At 39.0% G+C, this 22,271-nt stretch overlaps 1 protein-coding gene across 4 annotated transcripts in view; it reads right to left on the bottom strand.

The window, feature by feature from the left end:
- The window catches only part of FBN1 (fibrillin 1), a 157,604-nt gene that overhangs the window by 55,055 nt on the left and 80,278 nt on the right, over positions 1–22,271 (bottom strand). For all 4 annotated transcript variants that reach the window (XM_055716550.1, XM_055716552.1, XM_055716548.1 and 1 more), the window contains exons 16-29: positions 17,869–17,991; positions 16,416–16,568; positions 14,127–14,180; positions 13,083–13,208; positions 9,792–9,917; positions 9,012–9,131; positions 7,902–8,039; positions 6,869–6,919; positions 4,120–4,245; positions 3,065–3,289; positions 1,665–1,790; positions 1,444–1,572; positions 830–955; positions 569–694 (exon numbers count right to left, since the gene is read on the bottom strand). In XM_055716550.1, the coding sequence (XP_055572525.1) occupies positions 569–694; positions 830–955; positions 1,444–1,572; positions 1,665–1,790; positions 3,065–3,289; positions 4,120–4,245; positions 6,869–6,919; positions 7,902–8,039; positions 9,012–9,131; positions 9,792–9,917; positions 13,083–13,208; positions 14,127–14,180; positions 16,416–16,568; positions 17,869–17,991 (1,749 nt within the window). The remainder of the gene's footprint in view (positions 1–568; positions 695–829; positions 956–1,443; positions 1,573–1,664; positions 1,791–3,064; positions 3,290–4,119; positions 4,246–6,868; positions 6,920–7,901; positions 8,040–9,011; positions 9,132–9,791; positions 9,918–13,082; positions 13,209–14,126; positions 14,181–16,415; positions 16,569–17,868; positions 17,992–22,271) is intronic.

The raw sequence follows: 22,271 nt of genomic DNA, 5'->3' as shown, positions 1-22,271 counted from the left end.
GAATTAAAGCCAGTGGACTTTTCATGTGGTTTTGTGTTGCACAATAGAACGTATGCACATAAGAGTGCACAATACATGATTTAAGCTAAGTGTCGTTTACAAAACGTGGCTTTAAAGAAAAAGTTACTGGAAAGGCCCTGTATTTGAGACAGTTGCAGACCAAATTAGGAAATACTTCAATTGAACCACATGATTCTACTCCATAGTCTGTCAGAAATGCTGATTTTTACTAAAATACATAACTCAGGATTTAACACAGCACTCCCTCTTAATGATCAAAATCTGAAGTCTTAGGCCATTTAAAATAGTATGCTGTTTTATGTACCATGACTGATTTACTGGAGAAAATAAGCGATAACACAGTGAACTGTAGTGCTGCCATAATTGCGTTCATTCCTAGCAATAATGGAAGTGCACATTTTGGGTATTTTGCAAATTATTTTGACAGACTGTGTTAGATTTGTGAACCACCATTAAAAATGCCTTTATACAACTACTAAAAATGGAACAATAACTTTTGTTTTATCTTCCCTATTCACTAGAGATCCTGTGTAGATTTTGTCCTTACCAACACAGTATAACTTGTCAGGTGTCGACTGATATCCAGGGTTACAAGCACACTGATATTTTCCGATCAGGTTGACACAACGTCCGTTTCGGCACAAACTGGTGCTTAGGTCACATTCATTTATGTCTGTTGCGAAAGAAGACAGGAACACATTTTAGGTCTGAATGAAAATGATACTAAAGCAAACATTATAAATCCATGTGCAGCACATGAGAGGTATAAAAAGCTGTGCACGATAGTGATTTTGCCTGTATGTCTCACCTATACACGCAGAGATATTTGGTGATATCTGATGGCCTGGAGGACAATCGCACCAAAAACTTCCCTCCGTGTTGATGCAGGTGCCACCTCGGCAGAGAAGGGGATTGCGCTGACACTCGTCGATGTCTGTGGGGAGAAGGGAAGGCACATCACTGCAGGGGCCAGCACTGCAACAGCGAGAGCCCATCCCTCCCCACTGCCTGCTACCCATCACAGCACTGTCTCTTTAGGTTGGCTCTGGAGCCTTTCTTATAGCTAGTTATCCTTCACACCACAGTGCAGTTAAAATAGAATTAGAAGAGGCTTCTTCTAAATTTTAATCTAGTCTAATTTCAAAGTTCAGGATGGTGTCCCACTTAGCAAAATGGGGATTGTGGGGATAAACTTAATATCCTAAAATACTGACCCTCACTCATTTATGCTTTGGCATCCTGCAGAAGCAGTAAATTCCCATTTGGGGTGGAAATCAAGCTAAAGTGAACTTTAGTAAGACTCACAAAATAAGAGGGGCCTAAACCCAGGTGCAATCAAACCTTAAAAAAAAATACAAAATAAACAAAAAATAAACCATACATAGCATACTATTGCACATCTGTGATCTATAAAAAACATACCCATGCAGTTTTTCATCATCATAAATCCACTTTCATAGCCTTCAAAACATTCACATTCAAAGTCTCCAGGAGTATTGACACAGATGCCTTGGCCACAAAGATCAGGAGAGATGCGGCATTCATCAATATCTGTAACACAAAACACACCCACCATATTTTCAAAGGAGTTTAGTTTTTCCATTTCAAATCAAAGTTATGAGACACATATCCATGCACTTTACCTGTGCAATTCCTCTCTTCAGAATCAAGGGCAAATCCACTGTCACATCTACACTTAAAACTGCCAATGGTATTTCTGCATTTTCCATGGGTACAAAGACCGGGGACCATTTTACATTCATTGATATCTAAAAATGGAACAGTGAGGACATATCATCATTTCATACAAAAACAGTGCACAAAAGAACAGTGTCAACTTCAGAGCTCATCCTTTCTCATAATAATAACCCCTCCTTTTGGGAAAATTGTGGATCACACTACATAAACCAAGACTGACTTCTACCTGACCAACAAAGTAGACACTCGGCACTGGAACTTCCAAGAGCACTTTCTGCCAGAAAATATTAGTCTTCCCTTTGTCCTGCAGAATCTGATTTGCAGCTCACAGAAGTTAACAGTAAGATTTCAGTGGACAGAGGATCAAACCTACAAGGGCAAAGGGAACTTCCAAAAGAACCACTCTGTCTTCTGGTTTCCAAGAAAAAAACATGACTTCCATGAGTCACAGAAAACATAATGAGCATAAATAAAAGCATATGTCACTTTTCTTTATGGTTAATTAATGACTTAGTAACTGTTCATAAAACTAAGGCTGACACTAACAGCAGCAATTGCCATTCATATGTATTTTCTCCTCCTTTCAGACTTCAGAATGTTTAATTTATGGGGTAATGGGCTTTCTTTATAAACATATTCACATCAATTTGTGCTTCTGACATTGTCCAGCTTAACCCCACTGGCAACTCCAGAAAGATGGCTTTCAGCACATGATGCTAGGATATTGCTGCGTGATTTCCATTTAATGCTGGAAGTTTACCAATAACACTCGTAACAATACTTGGTTTACAGTAAATTAAATTCTGCTGATTTGAGCTATCATCCTGGAAACATTTTTCTTTACTTCTCCAAGTAGCTCCACAAGAAATTCCTAATATTATTCACCCTCCCTTGCCTGCTCCACAGTAGAATTAAAGTTATTGCACCCTGCACAGGTAAGGTGCTCTTTCAATACATCCAAAGGTGATTGCTCAGTTTGTTCCAGTTCTTGTACTTCAGGGTGCCAGGTTTTCAGAGTTACTCCATCAGCCATATGCACCAATAGGTGCAACACAGGAGGCAAAGTCAGACACAATTTAACCTCTCTAGCAGGGACACAAATTTAATGTTTTGAGGCTGCAGTATAATACAGTATTTAATGGTCTGTCAGACAGACTAGATTATTTTATGTTTTATTCTGGCCTTAATTTCTATAAAATCTAACTGGATTTTCAAACGTGTCTTATGGCAAGTGAAATCCCTGACTGTCACTGAAATCTTCAAACCCACAGAAATTGTCCAAGGGAAGAGTAAAATGAAAAGCCAGCAGGATTTGCTGGCAACAAACCACAAAGGGATCACATACCTTTAGAGAAAGGTTTCCCAGTTATCTCTATCTTAGTAGAGAACCCAGATCCTCTAGGACAAAGAGCTTCAAATTCAGGTGACCCCTTCAGAGGGCACTCCTCACACTCAAAGCCCCACGCTGCCCCCACTGAACAGCAGCAAGCATCCATTCGGTGTCGGCCTGGTATTTGAGAGGTGCACTGCTCATCTTCATGCTGCAGGTAGCAACTCTCCAAGCGAATGTCTGTTGGGCAATTGAACAACATGTTGAGAGAGAAAGAGAAAATTTAGTTCACCGCAGAGGAATCCTTTTCCAGAATCCCTTCACAGGACAGTTTGCTTCATGTTTTTATGGACTTACAGGAGCGTACCAAGCACACTGCATAATTTCTAACAGCAAAATATTAATGCTAAACTCAGGAATTAAGCATTGAAGTAAATTTGAAGCACTATTCTGAAAAATTGTGCTCAACGCTTGAAGTAGATTTTGGATCAGAAGAGGATTTTAAGCATTCCAGCTTACCATACCATACATATATAGGGCCTTTTAATTACTACAAGCTATGTCTTGTTCTGAGATGTCTTACACATTTACTGTCTTGAAGGGACAAAGGTGCTTTGGATGGACAGCATACAGAACTTCGATATTCTGTTGCACCCTCCATTAAGGCATACAGTGTGGCTAGGAACACCACATCCCTTCTCAGACACCTGAGTCCCAGCCCACAGTGGTTTCCCCTCCCCGACTCTTCCAAACTCAGTGGTTTCAGTGAGGTTGCGGATGAAGAGTGCTGAGAGCACAGATTATGTGTAGGGAGTTGTCAGATGAACAATCTAGAACTCAAGCAATGCTATTCACTAGCTAGCAGATGGTGATGGGCTTTAGCTACTACCATTGGAATCTGTTCATATTCTAGTTGAATGAAGTTCATGTCCCTGACTGATTCCATTTGAAAATTACTTCTGTGGACAAAAATAATGTTCCTTACTTGTAAGAACACATACAGCACTAATATTGGTCACCATACAGATTTGTTCTTCCCTAGGAGACCTGTAAGTGGAATTAATACCTACCAAGACATGTCCGTCCAGAAGCATCTAAAGTCATTCCATTAGGGCACTGGCAGACAAACGATCCCAAGGTATTGACACACTGCCCATTTGTACAGACTCCAGGAAACACCTCACATTCATTTACATCTATTTCCAAACAAAATGTGAATAAAAGTAGTCACTAGCATGCTAATAAATATCATTTAGCATTGAACAAATCAGAAAAAAATACGAACATTCTAATGTTTGTTTTTAAGGTAAAATACAAAATTACAGCAGTTTACACGCCTTGACAAAACTCCAAAGGTTTAGGATTTCCTATGCAAGTCAGCCAGAACCAATTAATTACAGAAAACTGCTGATGATTGGAAATAATACATGTTGCTTTTTGCCATTCCTACATATACTGAAATCAAACTCAAAAGTAACAAAAAAAGGAGAGGCATTTAAAGATTATATCAATTTTCACACTCACTGTGGGCCAGACTTTTGAAGCAAATGGGCAAAGACAGACAAAGGCAAGTGCATAATGAGATTATAAATTATTCCAATGAGATTAAGGTATACTGTATTTTTTTACTGGGTTTTAATATTTATTTGTTTTTTTTAATGTTTGTGTCTTATCAGGCACACCTCTGCCTGTCTCGAAACTACAGCACTGTTTGAAATCTGGCCCTATGGCCTTGTCAGCAATTAGTAACTTTATATAGATTAAAATAAACTCCTTAAGACTGCACACAGAGTTTAGCTTCATTAAGTAAAGATTATATTTAAGTGGTAAATTTTATATTTTTGGATCAGGATAATTTGATTAACTGTGTTAGCTTGGCCTGGGCATAAATAAATGTTTAGTAACCTAAATGTGGGGGCCTCCCACATTTTTGTGAAAATCATATGCTTCACGACTGTCCCTTTAGGAAAAAGCCTCCAGTATTAAATATGGCCCAAGATGAAGCATGACAATTTTTAAGACAGGAGAGGACAAGAACAAGAAATGAAAAAAGAATGACTCCGACAATCTATAGCTGAGCACTCATGTGTAGGGCAATCAAGAAAAGGGTAGGCTGGACTCGCGAGGCCTCCAGACAACGTTCCTGGTGCAGACAGACTCTGCAGCTCTCAAACCGCATGAAGCAGGGTGGAGGATAAGTATGGGGTGGACATCAGCAGCCTCTGCCCTTGAACAGGTATTATAAATCAATGGCCCATATTGACTGGAAAGCAGAAAGTAAAGCCAGTGGACTATTAGAAACCACTGAAATCCAGCTCACGGCCTGTGAGCAATATTCCAGCTGACAACTCCAGGGCTCACCCGTAAACTAGAGGAACACTGCCAATTTAGCTTGCTTATTTCCTTGCACAAGGTCCATTACTCATTTTGCATGGGCTGTGTATGGGAGAACTGAGTATCACCTTTTGGGAATGAAGCTTACTCCCTTGCCCTGTCTCTCACTTGCCAGTACATTTCCTAGAGGTCTTTCTCTGCCTTGAAAAATGCTTATGTTGGTTGAAACCAAAATACGGCTTCAGTATGTTAAAAGCAGGGGAAACCCCTCTGAAAAATCCAGGGCTATCCAGGTACCATGGAAATGAGAAAGATTAAAGCATATAATAGATGTAATCCAAAGTGCTGGTAAAGGAAATGCTGAAAACACTTATGGCTACATCTTGGAAGGATAAACTTTCCATCCCAGCAGTGTTGAAAATGTTCTAAGACTTTCCTTGTGAAGAAAGATAGGTGGGGCCACTTTCCCCCCCCCCCCCCCCCCCCTCTTTTCTTTCACTTACACACTCCAGAAAGTGTTGCTGAGGTCAGATAAGTTATGTACAGTGGGTCTGCAGCACAGACATGCCAAGGTATTCGGTCATAATTTGGAAAGCAAAGAATATGTGTGAGGGTGTTCCTCTTTTTTTTTAATTTTATTTTATTTTTTGTTAAGGGGAAAAACAATGTTTCTTTATGGAAGCTACATATGGGAGTAATTTTTAAAAAATATTTTAACTGCAGTGTCATGTCAGATGTTGTCAGTCAGGCTGACCCACAGCAGTTTGAGACACTGAGCTTCTGCATATTATGGAAATATGCAGTACTTTTCCAGGGGTTCAAATCAATTCAAAGGAAGATGAAATAGGGTGGGACCTTCAATTCTCACAGAATAGTATAGAGTCATCTCATACCAAGTAAAAAGCTACACATTTAAAACATCTTTAATCTCCTCTTTAACCAAAGTTTAACTGTGTCCTGATGCCTTTTTTTTGTGCTTTTTAATAAGACAATGAAACTACGCTTTGGAACATGTCTGATTTCATATAATGTTGCATGGAAGAAAGCCAAGGTTAAGGGGGAAAAAAAAAACCAACCCAAAAAACACTTTCATGTCAAATCTAGTTTTTAAACATTCTTTTTCTAAGTATAGAAATGATTTGTCATACCACTGTACCAATAATGCCGTGTTTTATAACATACATAAGATACATACTTTGCCCAAATAAGTTACTCAGTTAACAGTATTTGAAGAGAGAGTACCATCTCATTACACTGGTAGACACTATATTTGCAAGTGTGTGCTTTAAGATACACTGTGAGCATGCAGGAATACTAAACAAACTGAAAGCAAATTCATCCCTGACATAACTCTAATGAAGTCAATTGAACTACAGGAGGTAAAAATTTGGCATAGTGTTCCTCTATGCTAAATTAACCACTTAAATCAAAACACCAGCATTTTTTCATTCAAGCTCTGATTTCTGTTAAGGCAACAATAAATACCTTCACACAATGTTCCTCTTATTCTTGAATATCCTTTTTGACATATCGGGTCTGTAAAACAAACAAAATGAACTTTTAGAATGCTACAGTCCAAAACTCACCATTATCTTATTGTGCAAAACTGATCATGTGAAATATTATCTACAGTTGATTGCTATGAGAAGTCTAAGTGCTTACACAGTATCTCAGTATTTTCTGAAATAACAGAGATAAGATGGGGCAACTACATAAACTACATAGTGTCAGCCATTATCCTCTTCTGCTTCCCATGTGTCTTAGCTAGCTAACCCGAAAGTGGCTATATGATTCTTGCTTCATTCAAATCAATTAATTCATTTAACTTGATCACTGCACATTACAGCTCTATTTGCCACGGATGGATGAGGATGAATTCTGCTAAGATATACAGGGTGAACTTAACCAAAGAGCTGAACAAATTAGCAGCTTTCAGCATATAGAAGTGACAACCCACACACATTTCTGCATTCATTGGCTCACCCTTGGGTTCCCAGCTCATCCCACAGTTCAGCCTAATTATCAAGTGAATATGCAGAGACCTCAACCCATTTCTTGATCAACTGTATGATTCTCTAGGTCACCAGTTAATCTACAGAGTATAACAACAAGGGCTACTCCCTCTCCTCCCTCCATTACCACACCAAAGATCCATTTGTTGCAAACATTTTTCTTAGGAGCTCTGGGGAACATGCATCTATTGCTACATCATTAGGAACTCTAGATCACTAATTATGACAAAAATGCTAAAGTAATACTTCAAGTTACAGACTGTAGGTGTGGTCCCTTCCCTTCAGAATTTAAACTTGTAAAATGTTCACTATAAAATCAAGAGGAAGAACCTTCCATAGCTACATGCTACTTCTCAAATACTTAAGACTTCCCTTTTTCAGGCTGAATGACTGCTTGATAGTACAAGTTGCTTGTCTAGCCTGTGCCCAAACTTCTATGACAATAATCTGGACCACCCTCAGAATAGGAAAAATCCTAGGGTCCGGAGGAAAATGAACAGTGTTACCTCGTTCACATGGTGTACACGGGCTTCCCCAAGCAGCACCTAGTGAGGAACAACACTGAGACTTCAGAGTTGCTCCATTGATATTTATTTCACATCTTCCATCCACTATGTTCTGCCAACAGGTGCCCTTAACAGTTTCTGTTTGGAAAAAAAACCAGTGTATTGTCATACAGATTGTTTAGCATTATACATTAATATATTTGCAAACGCATGTGAATTTAACCATGAAGAAGAATCATCCTTTCATTATAACTTACTACATCAGATCTGAATTTATTTCAAAAGCTCTTGAAATTTATCCTTCTTTATGCTGGACTATAGCCTGAAATCATCCCAGCACAGAGCCCTTGCAAATCCTAGCTCATGCTTATTGGCCTCAACAGGGAATATCTCAACACCATTCAAGATCTGAGTCACTGTATTTATTATGACTTAGATTAGAGGCACATGTAGAAGAGTGGGGTAGATATGAGCCCCTCCTAGATCTTCCATTAATCTATCAGATTCTCCAGTCTGGATATGTGATCCTCCTATATAGGAAGTAGCAGGAGAGAGCTAAGGATCAGACGGAAATCTAGTTCTACAGTTTTCCTCACTGACTAGGCAACAGCTATAAATTACTGTCCCTCCAGAACAGGTAAGGGAAGAAATTACAAGTCCATAGAGTATCTGAGTCACAGCATTGTCCGTGGCTGCTCTTGAGCTGGTCTGGACTGTATACAACTTACTCATGCTCCACCTCAAATAGAAAACGGGCCTTTCTAGAGGGCAGATCTTAACGAGAACATGTCCACCTCTCTTGCAGGAAGAATTAAGCTGGTGAGCATAGTCCTGAAGAAGTAGTCTTGGCATTTCTGTATTTCTTACAAAAAATTTCATCTCTCTTTCAAATTTAACATGGAAGCATACCCCGCTCCCAAGTGCTAGCCACACTATGTACCCACAGTAACAGTGAAAACAAATACTTTGTTAACATTGTTTCTTAATGTTTTTCCACCAGATTTATCTATACAAGTTATTTTAAAATATTTCCTAAACTTAGTGTATGATGTTTGTATGTCACTGGACATTTTCAACCAGCAAACGTAAAATCTTTGCAAGAATAAATACCTATGCAGATGGTTCTCGTTGTGTCCAAAGTACTTTCAGGAGAACATTCACAAGCAAAAGAGCCTGGTGTGTTCTTGCACACCCCATTAACGCAGGGGTTAGATTCACACTCATCAATATCTAGAAGAGAAACACACTGCCGTTAGTGCCAGGAAGCATTAACAAAAGTACATATGGCCTTTTTCAGCTTAGGGAAAAATGGAAGAAGCTTTCCTCATGACCAGTTTTCCTGATACTCTGTTTTTCTATTATGAAACTCTTCACAATAGACCAATGATGCATGTGCCCTAAAGACACACTAACACGTTAGAACATTAAAACTTCGAACTTGGAAGCAGTATCACATTTTTCCATGATACCCAGCTATTGTCCTGCTTCATGGCAATGGAGAGTATTGTTTAAATGATCTGATACACATCCTGTCTGCGGCTCAAAAAGGGTTCAAACTAGGAGCTGTCTGGCTCTGTTCTCCACACAAGGTAACAGATTTGTATAACTTGGTTCTTCTCAAGTTTCCCTCACCCTTGGCACAGTGTGGGCCTGCTGGTAGCAGTCAATAAGGAGAGGGCTAGTACACACCTAACAGGCTATTCCACGAGGCTATCTAACATTTTCATTTTGGCCTTCTCTCTTCTCATTCCCCTACCTCCCCATATAATTTCCTCATGGTTTTTTTAGTTCTACATATTATATCCTCATCAAGGTTCAAAGTCTTTCTGGCATAATCTGAGAACAATCCAAAAGAATAAAACCGGGACAAAATGGAGTGTTACCAATTACCTTCACATGTCTTTAGGTCAGGAGTATATACAAATCCTTTTGGACAGGTGCAGGTGAAACTTCCAGGGGTATTTCTGCATTGCCCGTTGTCACAAAGCAGCATGTTCAATGCACATTCATCGATGTCTATAATGAAAATCAAGAACTTTTTAAGAAACAAACATTTCTGGAATAGAAGCCAGGACAGAATTTCCCTCCCAACAGCCACATTTTGTTAGATTTTGTGTATATGGAGAGGAGGAGGAGACAAGGCAGAGGCAGGGGAGGGAGGGAGGAAGGGAGAGAGACTAAAAAGATTTCTAGATTCTTTTCGTAGACAACAGGCTTGGAATTATTTCAAATGGAAACGACCATACCAAATAAAGTAACACTAAAGATCCCACGTGCACCTTCCTTCTTCATGAAAACTATCATTAAAATAACAGAAACAATAATAGTTCTACGAATCACAACCACACAAATACTACCTAGAGAAAAATAAACATTTTAATTTTGGTTTTTAAAGGGGGGGGACCACACAACACACCCACCCTTCTCTGTCTATGTTTGTTGAATTTTTCCTGAGCTTTATTCTTTAGCAGACTGCTTTGCTTTTGTAAGAGCTCATAGTTCCTTTCTACATATATTCATAATATGTGACAGCCACACTATTGTTCAAAATAAAGCTGAGAATCTCACTTTCATCTTGCCTATATTGTGAAACAGGTTTATGCAGTCTCTGATTCCCTGCACAGCAGCCCCCACAGTCATGAAAGAAACAAGGAGATGATTGGTTTGGAAAGGTTTGCTGGTCATTCTGGTCTTTAAATCACCATTTTTTCCAAGCTGGCTCTGAACTGTCTTAGATGTTATGGTTAACAAGGCCAATGTAAGTCTACACTTGCTTCAGAGGTGAAAAATTTAAATAGAAACGCTAGTACTAAATTTCAAGAGCCCTTAGGAAATCTTTGGAAGAGCTGTGGTCATTAGAGAGAAGTTGGAAGAAGGTGGCACTGGGCCATGAATGGCAGGTGAAGACCAAGACCAGGAGAGACCCCGAGAGCAGACAGCAACAATTGGCTAAGTCAGAGAGGCCTCCGAAAGTGTTGAGAGAAGTTGGGAAGACTCAGAGGGTCAGCGCAGCAGCTGGGAACAGCAAAAGTGCTAGGAAAAAGCAGGGAGATTTGCAGAATAAAACAGACCATGTGGGAAGCTTCACAGGAGTTCAGAAAAATTGAGAGAGGGCCAGGTGGAACATTATGGAAGAATGGGAAACAGCTGTGATGGAGCATGGATGTGGGCTGCAACAGGGTGGGCTGGGGAGCAGCTGGAAAACTCACAGATGGATGGGGAGAAGAGAAGGCATGCCATAAACTATGGGCAGAAACTGAAATGGGACATGGATAATTAAAGCCAAAGAAGCAAATGGGAAAATGGGATGAATTACAGCATGACTTTTATCAAAGATAGGTCAACTCTCATTTTTTTAAAAATAAGATAGTGGACAGTTTAGACTGGGATAACACAGATGACTTAAGCTATTAAGGTTTAAGCAGAGAATACAGAACCCAAATAAAATTATTATGTAAGTTGGAGATAACAGGAAGGAATTTAAGAACTTTAAGGTGGTTCCAGAGCTGGCTGAAGGAGAGATTACAGTAGGGTATATTGAAAAGGGGAGTAATCACAATGGAGAGAGGATATTAGCAGTGCCTTTTGGGGATCAGTCTTGGGACTAGTCCTATAAAATATTCATTGTAATACAGAAACAAAAAATGAACAGAATCAAAAACTGAGGACAACACTAAGCTGGAAGTTATTACCAATACAGAGAATCATGCAAGACTAAATTAATCTTGACAATATGAATGAGAGTAATAAGATGAAATATAATCACCAGTATTCAAAACTTTGCAATTAGGGACCAATAACAATAACATGCTATAAACCAGAACTCATCAGTTGAAGGCTATCAACAAGAGAAAACTCTGGATGTAGAGCCCAATTAGAGGTTAAACTTTGATCCCGAAGTATAACATGTATTTGAGAAAAGACTAATGCACTCTAGAATCAGTTTAGGCAGGATATTCCTAGGGGCAGTGGAGAATTGCTAGCACCACTATACAAGGCACTGGTCAGACCTCATCCAAACACTGTATACTGGTCAGATCAGTCGTGTTCAAGAGAAGCCTTCAGCCTCTGCTTTTATGAAAAGACTGAAAGTGTGGATTTGGATAGTTAGCCAACAGAATTTAAGAAAGGATATGATGATTCTTCATAAATACTTCAGGGATAAGTGCTGACATGGTGCTAAGTCAAAGGATAATATTAGTACAACATCAACTGGCAATAAAATGGTCACAAATAAATTTTAACAGGAAACCAGAAGAAATTTCTAATCAGTTGTGCAAAGGAGGTCTGGAACAATGCACCAATGCATGAGTGGAAGAAAGGAATCTAAAGGGTTTTAAGTTATGGCCTTTCAATGGGACAGTGTAATGGAACAAGAGAATTGCCAGAATTAAAATTTGTAACAGGAGTCTGCAGGCATCTAATGGGATTTTTAACATCCCAGATAAGTGTGAGAAGAGACTGGACTGCTACTTATTGAATTCTTTTTATCCCATGCCACAGTGCTTCCACTGGTCACCTCTAAGGAGTAAGAAGAATTTATTTCACCTCTTCTGTGATGAAAAATTTGGCTTTAGATTTTATTTCACTTGTACAGCACAGGAAATCAGCCCTAGCTAGAGACACCATGCCATCAGATTCTTTTGCTGCTTCCAATGACAGTAAGTTTTCCTGTGTCTGGCCAGTACACTTAACAGAGTTACACCAATAGCGCTAACTGAAAGCTGAAAGGGAATTTTCTCCAACATCAGAGTTGGGAGAAACCATGTAAGCCTTCTGCAGCATATGGGATGCTTATCTTTTTATAATCAGTCAGGAGCTTCACTTAAATCCTCTGCACACTGGTGATCCTACATCCCTCCTCTGGTGCACTCTAATCGCAGGATCTGGCTTCTTCTGATTTTGAGAAACACTGGTATTGCAGAGTGCAGGTTCAGTGGACTTAACTGAACTGGATGTTTATTGCCTGGTTGCCAGAGTCACTGATCACAATGGGCCCTCTCCAGCTCCACAGCGGAGGATTTTATAAGCATTGCAAAACAGTGAAATTAAAACAAGAATTCAGCAGAAACATCCAGAAATATCAGAAGAGCAGCTAGTGGATCTGAAAAAACACTGAAAAAGTGAAAGAGGATAAAAACAAGCATCAAACTTCAAAATGAAAAATGGGACATTTCATACCAATGCAATTTTTCCCAGTTGAATCTACTTCATACCCAGGGTTACAAATACATTTGTATGTTCCATGCAGATTCTCACACCTTCCATTTGGACAGAGATCAGTATCCAGTAAGCACTCATTAATATCTACATAAAGGTAAAAAAACAAACAAACAAACAAAAAACCCCAGAGTCAGTTATTGAGGGGTTGTGGAGGTTAATTCTCCAGACTGGAAAAAAATACATTTTCAATACAAGTACCATTGGCTGGTCCATATTTAGAATCATGTAGTTCTAATTAGGGAATTCACACATACATATATTCACACTCCAGAGAAAAGAGCATCCCTTTCACACTGACTTAAGACCACCTCTAGCCCACAGACATTTAAGAGACTTGAAACTGTAGGTAAGAACTGGGATATTAAACTGGGGTCTTACATTTCGAGAGGCACATGTACTAATGCCCCCCTGTATCTCCTGATTCACAGCATTTTCAGATGGTATCGCTCTCCAAAGCATGAACATCCCTCCTTTCTGAATGCTTTTCCCTCTCTCTCTGCTGCCAGCAAATCTACTAGCAAGCATTGGCTGACTTATGAGTCTGCAGTTTCACAGTTCTACAACTACAAAGCTTTCACTGTAATCATTTGCTCCTTTCTCTGTAATTAACCAAACTCTGTCAGCCTGGCCTTTTTGACAGATGGAAATATGTAAGAAGCTCAAGTTCAACATGGCTTTATTCTTCTGGATTATTTCAGTTGAAATGTGTAAATATGACTTAGGTATATGGTTTCTAAGTCATATAGGTAATAACACTTCTCACAAATTTGCCATTCTTTTATAACTGCACTCACAGACGTTCTATGGCATAAACCAGAGAGGACACACTGGCACGCTCCAGTCATTTCATCCTAAATTATTCTAATGTGACGCAAACAACCATTTGAATAAGCCTTCCTCCCATTCCTTCCTGCCATCATCCCCACCAGCGTGTCTAACAAATCAAGGATATCAAGGTCTAGCCAGAACTGCTATAGTTCAAATTACATTAGGTGATCTTACCATTTCCTCCTGCAGTCATGCCAGTTCCACTGCTGCACAGAGCCTGATATTCAGCTGGAAAAATATTAAAATACTTACTGGAATATTCTTTCTTAGCTCATTGCTTTCAGCATCACCATTTACAACATGCCAATTAATTACTCGAATGAAAGAACATGCCTTTCAATTATTCTGAAAACGTTAACAGCCTCACAGTGTTCTGAACCTGTGAAACATTTTAGCAGATTCAGGGTCTGCATCTGCTCATGGAGACGGATGAGGGAAAACACATGATGAACTGAGGCATTTAGGAACAGACATAAAACTTCATGCTGGCCCTCCTACACAAATGAACCATAACATATTCACAGTAAGATTCTCCAGAACTCATATGTCCAAGCCCTTGCACAAGGTGCACATTCAAAATGACCAAGAAACAGAAGGTTTCCTATAAATGTAGCCCATATTTAACTCCATTTAGCAGCAGTATCTTCAGGAGTTCATAACAGATCAAGGATCTCTTATCCTTAAAAAAAATTAATTAAAATATGTATCAAAGTATCTCAAATGTCTCAGTTATCACTGGATTCAAGTTCTACTTTTGAGTTCAGAGCAATTAACAGACTAAACTGACAGCCACAGTAGCATTAATTGTTGCCATATTTTCCAATATATCTGCACTTTAATAACAGCCCAAATAATCACACTGCTAAAATTAATATATATTAAAAATACTTATGGCATTGGCTGTCTTCTCTTTAAGGAAAATTACATGGAACATATCTCCCAATATTATCATAACCAGCAGATGAATATGTACCCCTGCTTCAATCAAATAATCGCTGCCACTGTATGTGAAAGCAGACCTGCTCTGGACATGCATCAGCAACGCTTTTAGTCTAGCATGGCAGCAACTCGTGCAGAGAGCTTCCAAGGGGCACAGAGACACAAATGTCTTCCTTTCAGGAATTTTTTTCAGTCTCTCTGATACAATGCTGCTCTCACAAGAAATCTGCACCTTCCCTTCCCCACTCAAAGCCTAAAGCATGTGCTACACTTCACCCTACATCAGATGGTATTTCTTAAGCAATTGAAGAGATGGGTAAAATAACACAGGAAAAATAGCTTCCACATACATATACATTCTGCTAAAGCAATTCAAATCTAAAACAGAAGTCAATGATAGAGTCCATAAAAGATCTACCATACGATAAGGGCCCATTGATATCAGCAGAGGTTGCTGGAAAGGCTCCTTCCTAGTTTGCTAACATTTCCTTGGTGTTTTGCTATTCTAAACAACACAGCATGTTATACAACAGTGGTCAGCAAGTTCCTGCTGAAGAGCTCACATCAGTTCAACCAGCCTAATTTGTTCCAACTGGTTTTCTCCCTAATGCTTTTCATAAAGCTATCCATTAAAACTGAGATTTAAAAAATGATTCTAAAATTATTTTTGCCTACAAAACATATACCACATTAGTATGAGATGCTTTTGAACTACATATAGAATAGCGTATTTTCTTTACGTTGCAACAACAGATTTGCTGAGTGAGAAGAATCACTCAACAAAGCTGGGCTTCAAAGTAGCTCCCTGCAGTCAGTCACCTCCGTGAAACCAGTGTCTATTTACTGGCTTCACAGCAAGGACTGTGTCAGCACAGTCTTCTTGGAAGAAGTGCTTTCCTGAAAGCAGATTCTGCCCACGAAAATGATTAAGATTGCTTTCTTGCCAGAGAGAGGTTATGTTCCAGACAACTTTGCTAGGTGGGGATTTGGGTGACAGACTCAAGTATTCTCAAGCAACTTAACTGGACATTTGTTTTTGCATTGACTATCCAAAGGCTAGTTACTGTATAAACAATTCCAGATCACTTGAAGGATACAGAATTCAAGCAGGAAACATCTGACTCACAGGTGTACATAAGGATTTGAAAATATGTATATATATATGAATTACTCAAGATATTTCCATTAATAACTCCAGTTCAAATATATATTTTTTCGTTATCCACATCTATTGAAATAGAGATTGTCGTTTGAAAATCTGTTTTAATGCATGTAACAACTCTGGACCCAGATGTTGGTGTTTACTGTTGCCTCAAAAAACTCTCCCTTGTACTCCTCTCCAACATGCAAAATAGAAGATTGTTCAAAATATAGGATGTTATACAACAATTTAACCCTTCTGATTTAGGAAGGTTAATGCTAATGTTGATGTGCAGTGCTAATACGAAAGTGTATTTTACCTTTCTAACAACAGTTTATCGACTAAAGCTTGGATTTGAATATGTACCAGTAAATAGGCCATACCTGAATTTTGCGCTGGGCAGGGCTGACAAGGCTCCCCAAAAGCATAGTCAGTGCTGGCACAACAGCACTCCGATTTTGTAACTGCACCCGTTAATGGTCTCACGCACTGTCCCCTCTTGTAGCCACCATAGCACGTGCTTCGCATATGTGTATCTGAGGAAAGAAATCTCTTTTCAACATGCCATAGGAACTATACTGCCATAAATTACAAGAAGTATTACATGTAGCTTGGGTATCATAACCACGGTAAAATAGTTGTAAAAACAAAACATCCTTCACCATTTCCCTGTGCTTTTTACCGGCCTATACCCTCATTCTACTTGGGACAGGAAATTCTTGTTCCTTATGCTCCTAAGAGTTCAGATATACAAACTAGTTACTGCATTTCATAACTCAACATGCATCAGTGAACTACGAGGGGAACAATCAATACTTAACCTTGAACTAGCAAAAGGCCACAGGGAAAACAGACCAAGTCTCTACCATGTGGCAGGGACATTACTGACTTGCAACCTGACAGGCCCAGCATCATCATCTTTGAGCTAGAACCAAGTATCATCCCAAAACTTAAAAAAACACCAACTCAGTACTGTTTACTTTCAGAGTTAGAGGATGGATTTGGTTTTAACAAGAAGTATTTTATCTCCCCCTCCCAGCCTTGTTAGTTGTCTCTGACTCACAAAGGCTAAAATCACCACTGGTGCAACATCCTGGATTACGCCCACTAAGGCTACACTAAAGCTTACTTCATTTTATACCTGAAAAACAGGCAGAATGAGAGAAAAAGAAAAAACTTCCACAAGGAAAAGATCACAATATGTGCTGCCGCTAGAAAAATCCTTCGTTGTAAAAACAACTTCTAGTAAAAAACAAAGAAAAAGGCAGTAATGCTATTTCAGTGCATAGGATTTAAAAAGTTGATCTTCTCAGGTCCAGGTGTGATGTTTCTCATTTTTAAAAATCTGGTCCATAATAGCTGCCAGTCACATTAGAATATTAAAATCAAACACCCCAAATATCTTTCACTTGTAAAGAAAGAGGCAGAAGTGGAAAAATTGGCATATCCTACTTTAAGAAGAGGAGAAAGAGTAAAATATATCTTTAAGCTTAGTGACAAATGAAGAATCCTACATTGACAGAAATGGGGCAAATTCTTACCTACTCAAAACTGATACAGCACTACTCACCTCCAACAGTACTACGCTGTACAGTCTACCTGACCTTGTGATTTGGCCCACACATTTTTTCTCTTTAAATGCAAAGGAACGAGAAACAAGCAAAATGGGCTATTACAGTAAATATCCCAGAGCTAGTAGCATCCACTACAACTACCACCCAACAATCCATGAAAAATTTGGTGAATTCTTCATTCAAACTTGATCTGTCCATCAGTCTAGCATTAATGCCTTAGCATTGGTTAATTGTGTCTCACCACACATTAAGCTTGCCTTACCGACACACACGCGTCCATCCAGTCCTACTGCAAGGCCAGGGAAGCATTCACATCTGAAAGAGCCATCAGTGTTCACGCAGCGCCCGTTCATGCATATTCCAGCTGTCTCACACTCATCGATGTCTGTTGGAGAACAGAATGACCTTTATTAGAAATTAAATTACATAGTGTTCAATGCCTGGCTGAAACTTGCATTTGTGCAGCTTCTTTTCAATACATCCTATAGAAAAATATCAAGTGTAAATGGAAACTAGTTCAAGTAAGTGTTTTATTAGGAATAACGACCAATTCATTTTGTGAAACCGATGAAGAAAATGCAAAATTCAGGAGAAATAAACAGAAAAAAACAATTTAGCTGTCCTTAGAAAGCAAAAAGGGACTACATTTTCCTAACTTGTTCCCAAGAGGTATATATTCTGATTTAAGGTTCATTCAGGCAAAAACATAATCAGAGGAAGGAGGAAACTGTGACTGCTAAAAAAAAAAAAGGACTTCTGTAGTGTACAACAGGGCAGTCCCTTTCGGTGCTAACAGTTAGTTCCTGCTGTAAGAAACCAGTCCAGATAGCAAATTGAATCTTTGACCCCTGTTACGAGGTACCTTCACAGGGCCACCAAAGTATTTCCCTTCCTTCTGCTGTGGGTTCAGTTTTCGGCAGCACATCTAAATCTCCACAGTCAGACCCTGCCCACACGTAGTGTCTCTCTGGTGACCTGCACGACAATTGGGTTTTCCTATCAGATGCTCATTACAGCCCACTTTATAAACTTTCAATGGACAGGCAGCACTCCAATTTGAAAGGAATTTGTTAATGATTTGAGCCCTGAGCAATTGCTGAGCACAAGCCACCATCTTTGCCCAACAATAGTACATTGAACAATAAGGCCCTTAGCAATGAAATACAAGAACGAAGCCTTATAGTATTAGACTATCACAAAGGGATGTTAAATTAATACAAAAATTGTATAGGCTGTGCGTCCTGTTAATAGTAAGATCATTCTCTAGACAGAGAGAGCGTGCCATTATTGTGTACGTGATTAAGAAAAGGAGTGTTTAAAATATTGTTTGGAAGTATGTATAACCTTTATAAAATAATCACTTCATAACAACTCTCCATAATATATACAAGAGACGGTGTGTGTGACAATTTCCTTTTTTCTGACCTTAAAAGGGCAAATTGAGAGTGAAACACCTCTGTGTTTTACTTAGTTTGTGTTGTTTGGCATAAAACATGGCTTGTATGATCCAAGATTCCTTTTTCAAACTGCATTTTAAAATAGAAGTTACGTTTAAGTACATGGGCTCAATTCATTTCTACTTCATCCTGCAATCTTTTGTTCTGTTTCAGACAAATCTTAAATGCTTTTCTCACTTTAAATTTAGTCCTTACTCATTGTAAGTAAAAACAGAGTTGGGACTTCAACATGTGCTTATACTGTTTAACAGTGTAGACAGTTATTTTGTTAGACAACACTGAATTCCTTTGACAGATACAAGTTCTCCTAGAAGAAAAATAAAAAACTAACTTTCCTTTTTTAAGGTTACTTACAGAAACAGAAAGGCAAAGTTACTTTTTTTTCTTTTTGCTGTAGTTCATTTTTAAAAAAGATTTTGTAAGCTAGTAAGGGGTGAAATGCGCAATCCATTTTCCTCTGCATCGATTTACAAATGTGTTGAAAATACTGTCATAGATGGTTTACAGAAGGTAAAGTGGGTCACTTAGAATTGTGCAGATCAGGAAAACCTGGCTCCAGTAAAGATGGGGTAAAAAGCTTCTGCTTTTATCAGGGCTGAGATTCCACCCAGTAAATCCACTACGTACACAGGCAAAAAGTCCAAATTTCTAACCTTGACAAGGCTCTGCTGTCTTCTGTGGTAAAAGTCACCATTTGGGCAACTTCAAAAATATTCATTTTTCTGACTTTTGCCAGAATTCCTCAAACTAGTTCTCAAAAACCTACTAATGGACTCATTCTCCATGTTCAATGAGTTTTCGCTTTTTCTGCTTAGCCTGCTCAGCAGTGCCAGCTGAGCACAGGAAGTCCTCTAATTTTAACCAGGAAAAATTTGCTCAGACTACTAAACTGCCACTTCCAGTTGCCTTGCAATAGCTTTCAACTTGAGGAATTCCTGTTTGGTCTAAAGATGAAACAATGTATGGAACAGAAGGAATGCTTTAAACCTCTCCCTGCCTGATCTAAGTATTTCTGAAAAATCATCAGCAAATCATCAGTGAAAAAAGCTAATGGTGAATAAGTTTAGTATGTCTTGTATTACAGGGAATATACAAGACCATGGTGTAACATTCTTTTTTGGCACATTATTTCATAAAGCCTGAGTGGAATTTTTTACGAGACAGCCAAGCATATGCCCTGTACTTATACTTAAAATCCAATTTTATGGAACTGTCAATTACAGTATCCCCAACTTTCAGTTAGAAATTCTTACTAGCTCAAAGTTCAGCTTACAGTGCATCAAATGAGATGTTTATAGGAGCAATGTGTTGCACACTGCAATTCTTATATTCCTTTGCTGATCCCCTAAAGAGTTTGGTGAAGACACGTGTTCAATTCCATATCAAAATTGCTCAGACAGGTAGCCAATTTGCTGCAGAAATGTCAGTTCATGCATACACACATTCCCAATATGCATGAGCACTAACTGCATGGAGAAGCATGATCTTGGAGTTTAAGCTTGTGAAAGATCTTAATGCATTCACTTCACAACAAATTCAGGATATGCAGTGTGAACAATGAGTGTTTCAAAGGCTAACTGTTCTGTAGTGCAGAAGTTATTTACTCTGCACATGTGGTGTATACAGAAAGGGCTCAATAAGGAATAAACATTAAAATGTACAGGAAAAGACACTATTGAAGATCAGTCTTCTGAAGTTTTACCAACATGACTGCAGACATTTACCAATGAGTTGTGTTCGCTTTCGCCACGACATTCCTGGGAATTATTTCATGATACTTTGGGTAAGTGGAAGAAAGGAGACAAATACGAAGTTGGGAAAAAGTGTAATTTGAGTGTCAAGGTCTCAGAATCTGGTTTGATATTGACCCAACAGCAATTTAAATATGTAACGAACGTTCACATGCTCATTCATAGAGAACAAGGCTTCCTGTAAGTGTTGAAAAGCAGTAGAGAAATCCTTCATTTTACTATAAGATCTGTTCCAACTTTCAGTAGGAATCAGTTGAGTTGCCTGCAATTTTGGGTAATTTTCAAATATTCTTCCTTTGATGCACAGAAGTAACATTTCTCTAGGGCCAGAAACCTCTTTTTGGCTGTATCCATAAACCTGTTTAGCCAGGAGGCATGTAACAGAGGCTGTGAAGTTGAGTATCATTGGTTTTTAAGTAGTCTGAGGCAATTTACATACCATCTTCTTGCACGGCATTTCAGTGCACAGACTGATGAAAAAAAAACAAGAAAAGAAACCCCAAAAGATGCTGAAGGCAAGAATCAAGACAAGCATTTGGGCTGAGTCTGCATCAGTGAGTCACATCCCTGCTAACGACGCACAGAGCAGCCAGTGGTCTTTGGGAAGGCGACTGGCTGATGTGCCAAGGCCTGACGGGCATTGAGTGCTTCCCCACCAAGTCTGAGACCAAGTGTTGCTGCCATCCCACACACAGACCAGCTGGAAAATAAGCTTTGGCAGAGCACAGACATACACTTAACACTTGGAAAGCAGGTAAGAATGGAAATGAAGCCGATTGCTCTAAGTGTGCAAAGGCTGCAGCCAACACAGCCAGTAGCTGTTAAGCTAAGGAAACACCTGTATGGATCTGCACATTTGTTCAATCAAGAAACTAAAGAACAATTCAGTCTCCCCATAAAAGCAACCCTATTACAAAGCAAGAATGAGGTCATCTCATTAGAAATGCACGATTCCCCCACCTGGAGGCTGGGTAGCACTGTCCTACATACCTAGTGCAAAAATTACCAAATGCAAGAGAAGTTCTGGATGTTTTACCAGATTTATTGGCCTGGTTTGGATCTAAAGTCTAAGTCTAGACACCGTGCGGTTCAGATCTAAGACTGGTACAATGTTCAAGAAGCAACGGGATCCAAATTAACTGACTTTTCATGTCACTAGCTCTCAAAACCAAATTATTTATTCAAACATTTGCTTTTGTTATTGGTCTGCAACAAGATGCTGCTGTGTAATCCAGTGTGACATTTTTTTAAAATTTGCCAAAGTGTAAGCAAGCACTTTTTCTGCCTTGATTCCAAGAGTTGAAAGACTTTACATTTTTCAAAAGAAAAAAATGTAACTTGACCCCAGCACTTGTTTATTCCTTATTTCAGCTTCTGCTTTGTGCCTATAAAACTTGTTGAAACATGAAGATTTATACATACAAAACTTCCAGTTCCTGACACGACTGAACGGAAAC

This window comes from Falco cherrug, chromosome 7 (assembly GCF_023634085.1).
Source record: "Falco cherrug isolate bFalChe1 chromosome 7, bFalChe1.pri, whole genome shotgun sequence".
NCBI classification, from domain to species: Eukaryota; Metazoa; Chordata; class Aves; order Falconiformes; family Falconidae; genus Falco; species Falco cherrug.
The sequence above is the reverse complement of the archived record's forward strand: the minus strand, read 5'-3'. Positions and strand labels throughout refer to the sequence as shown.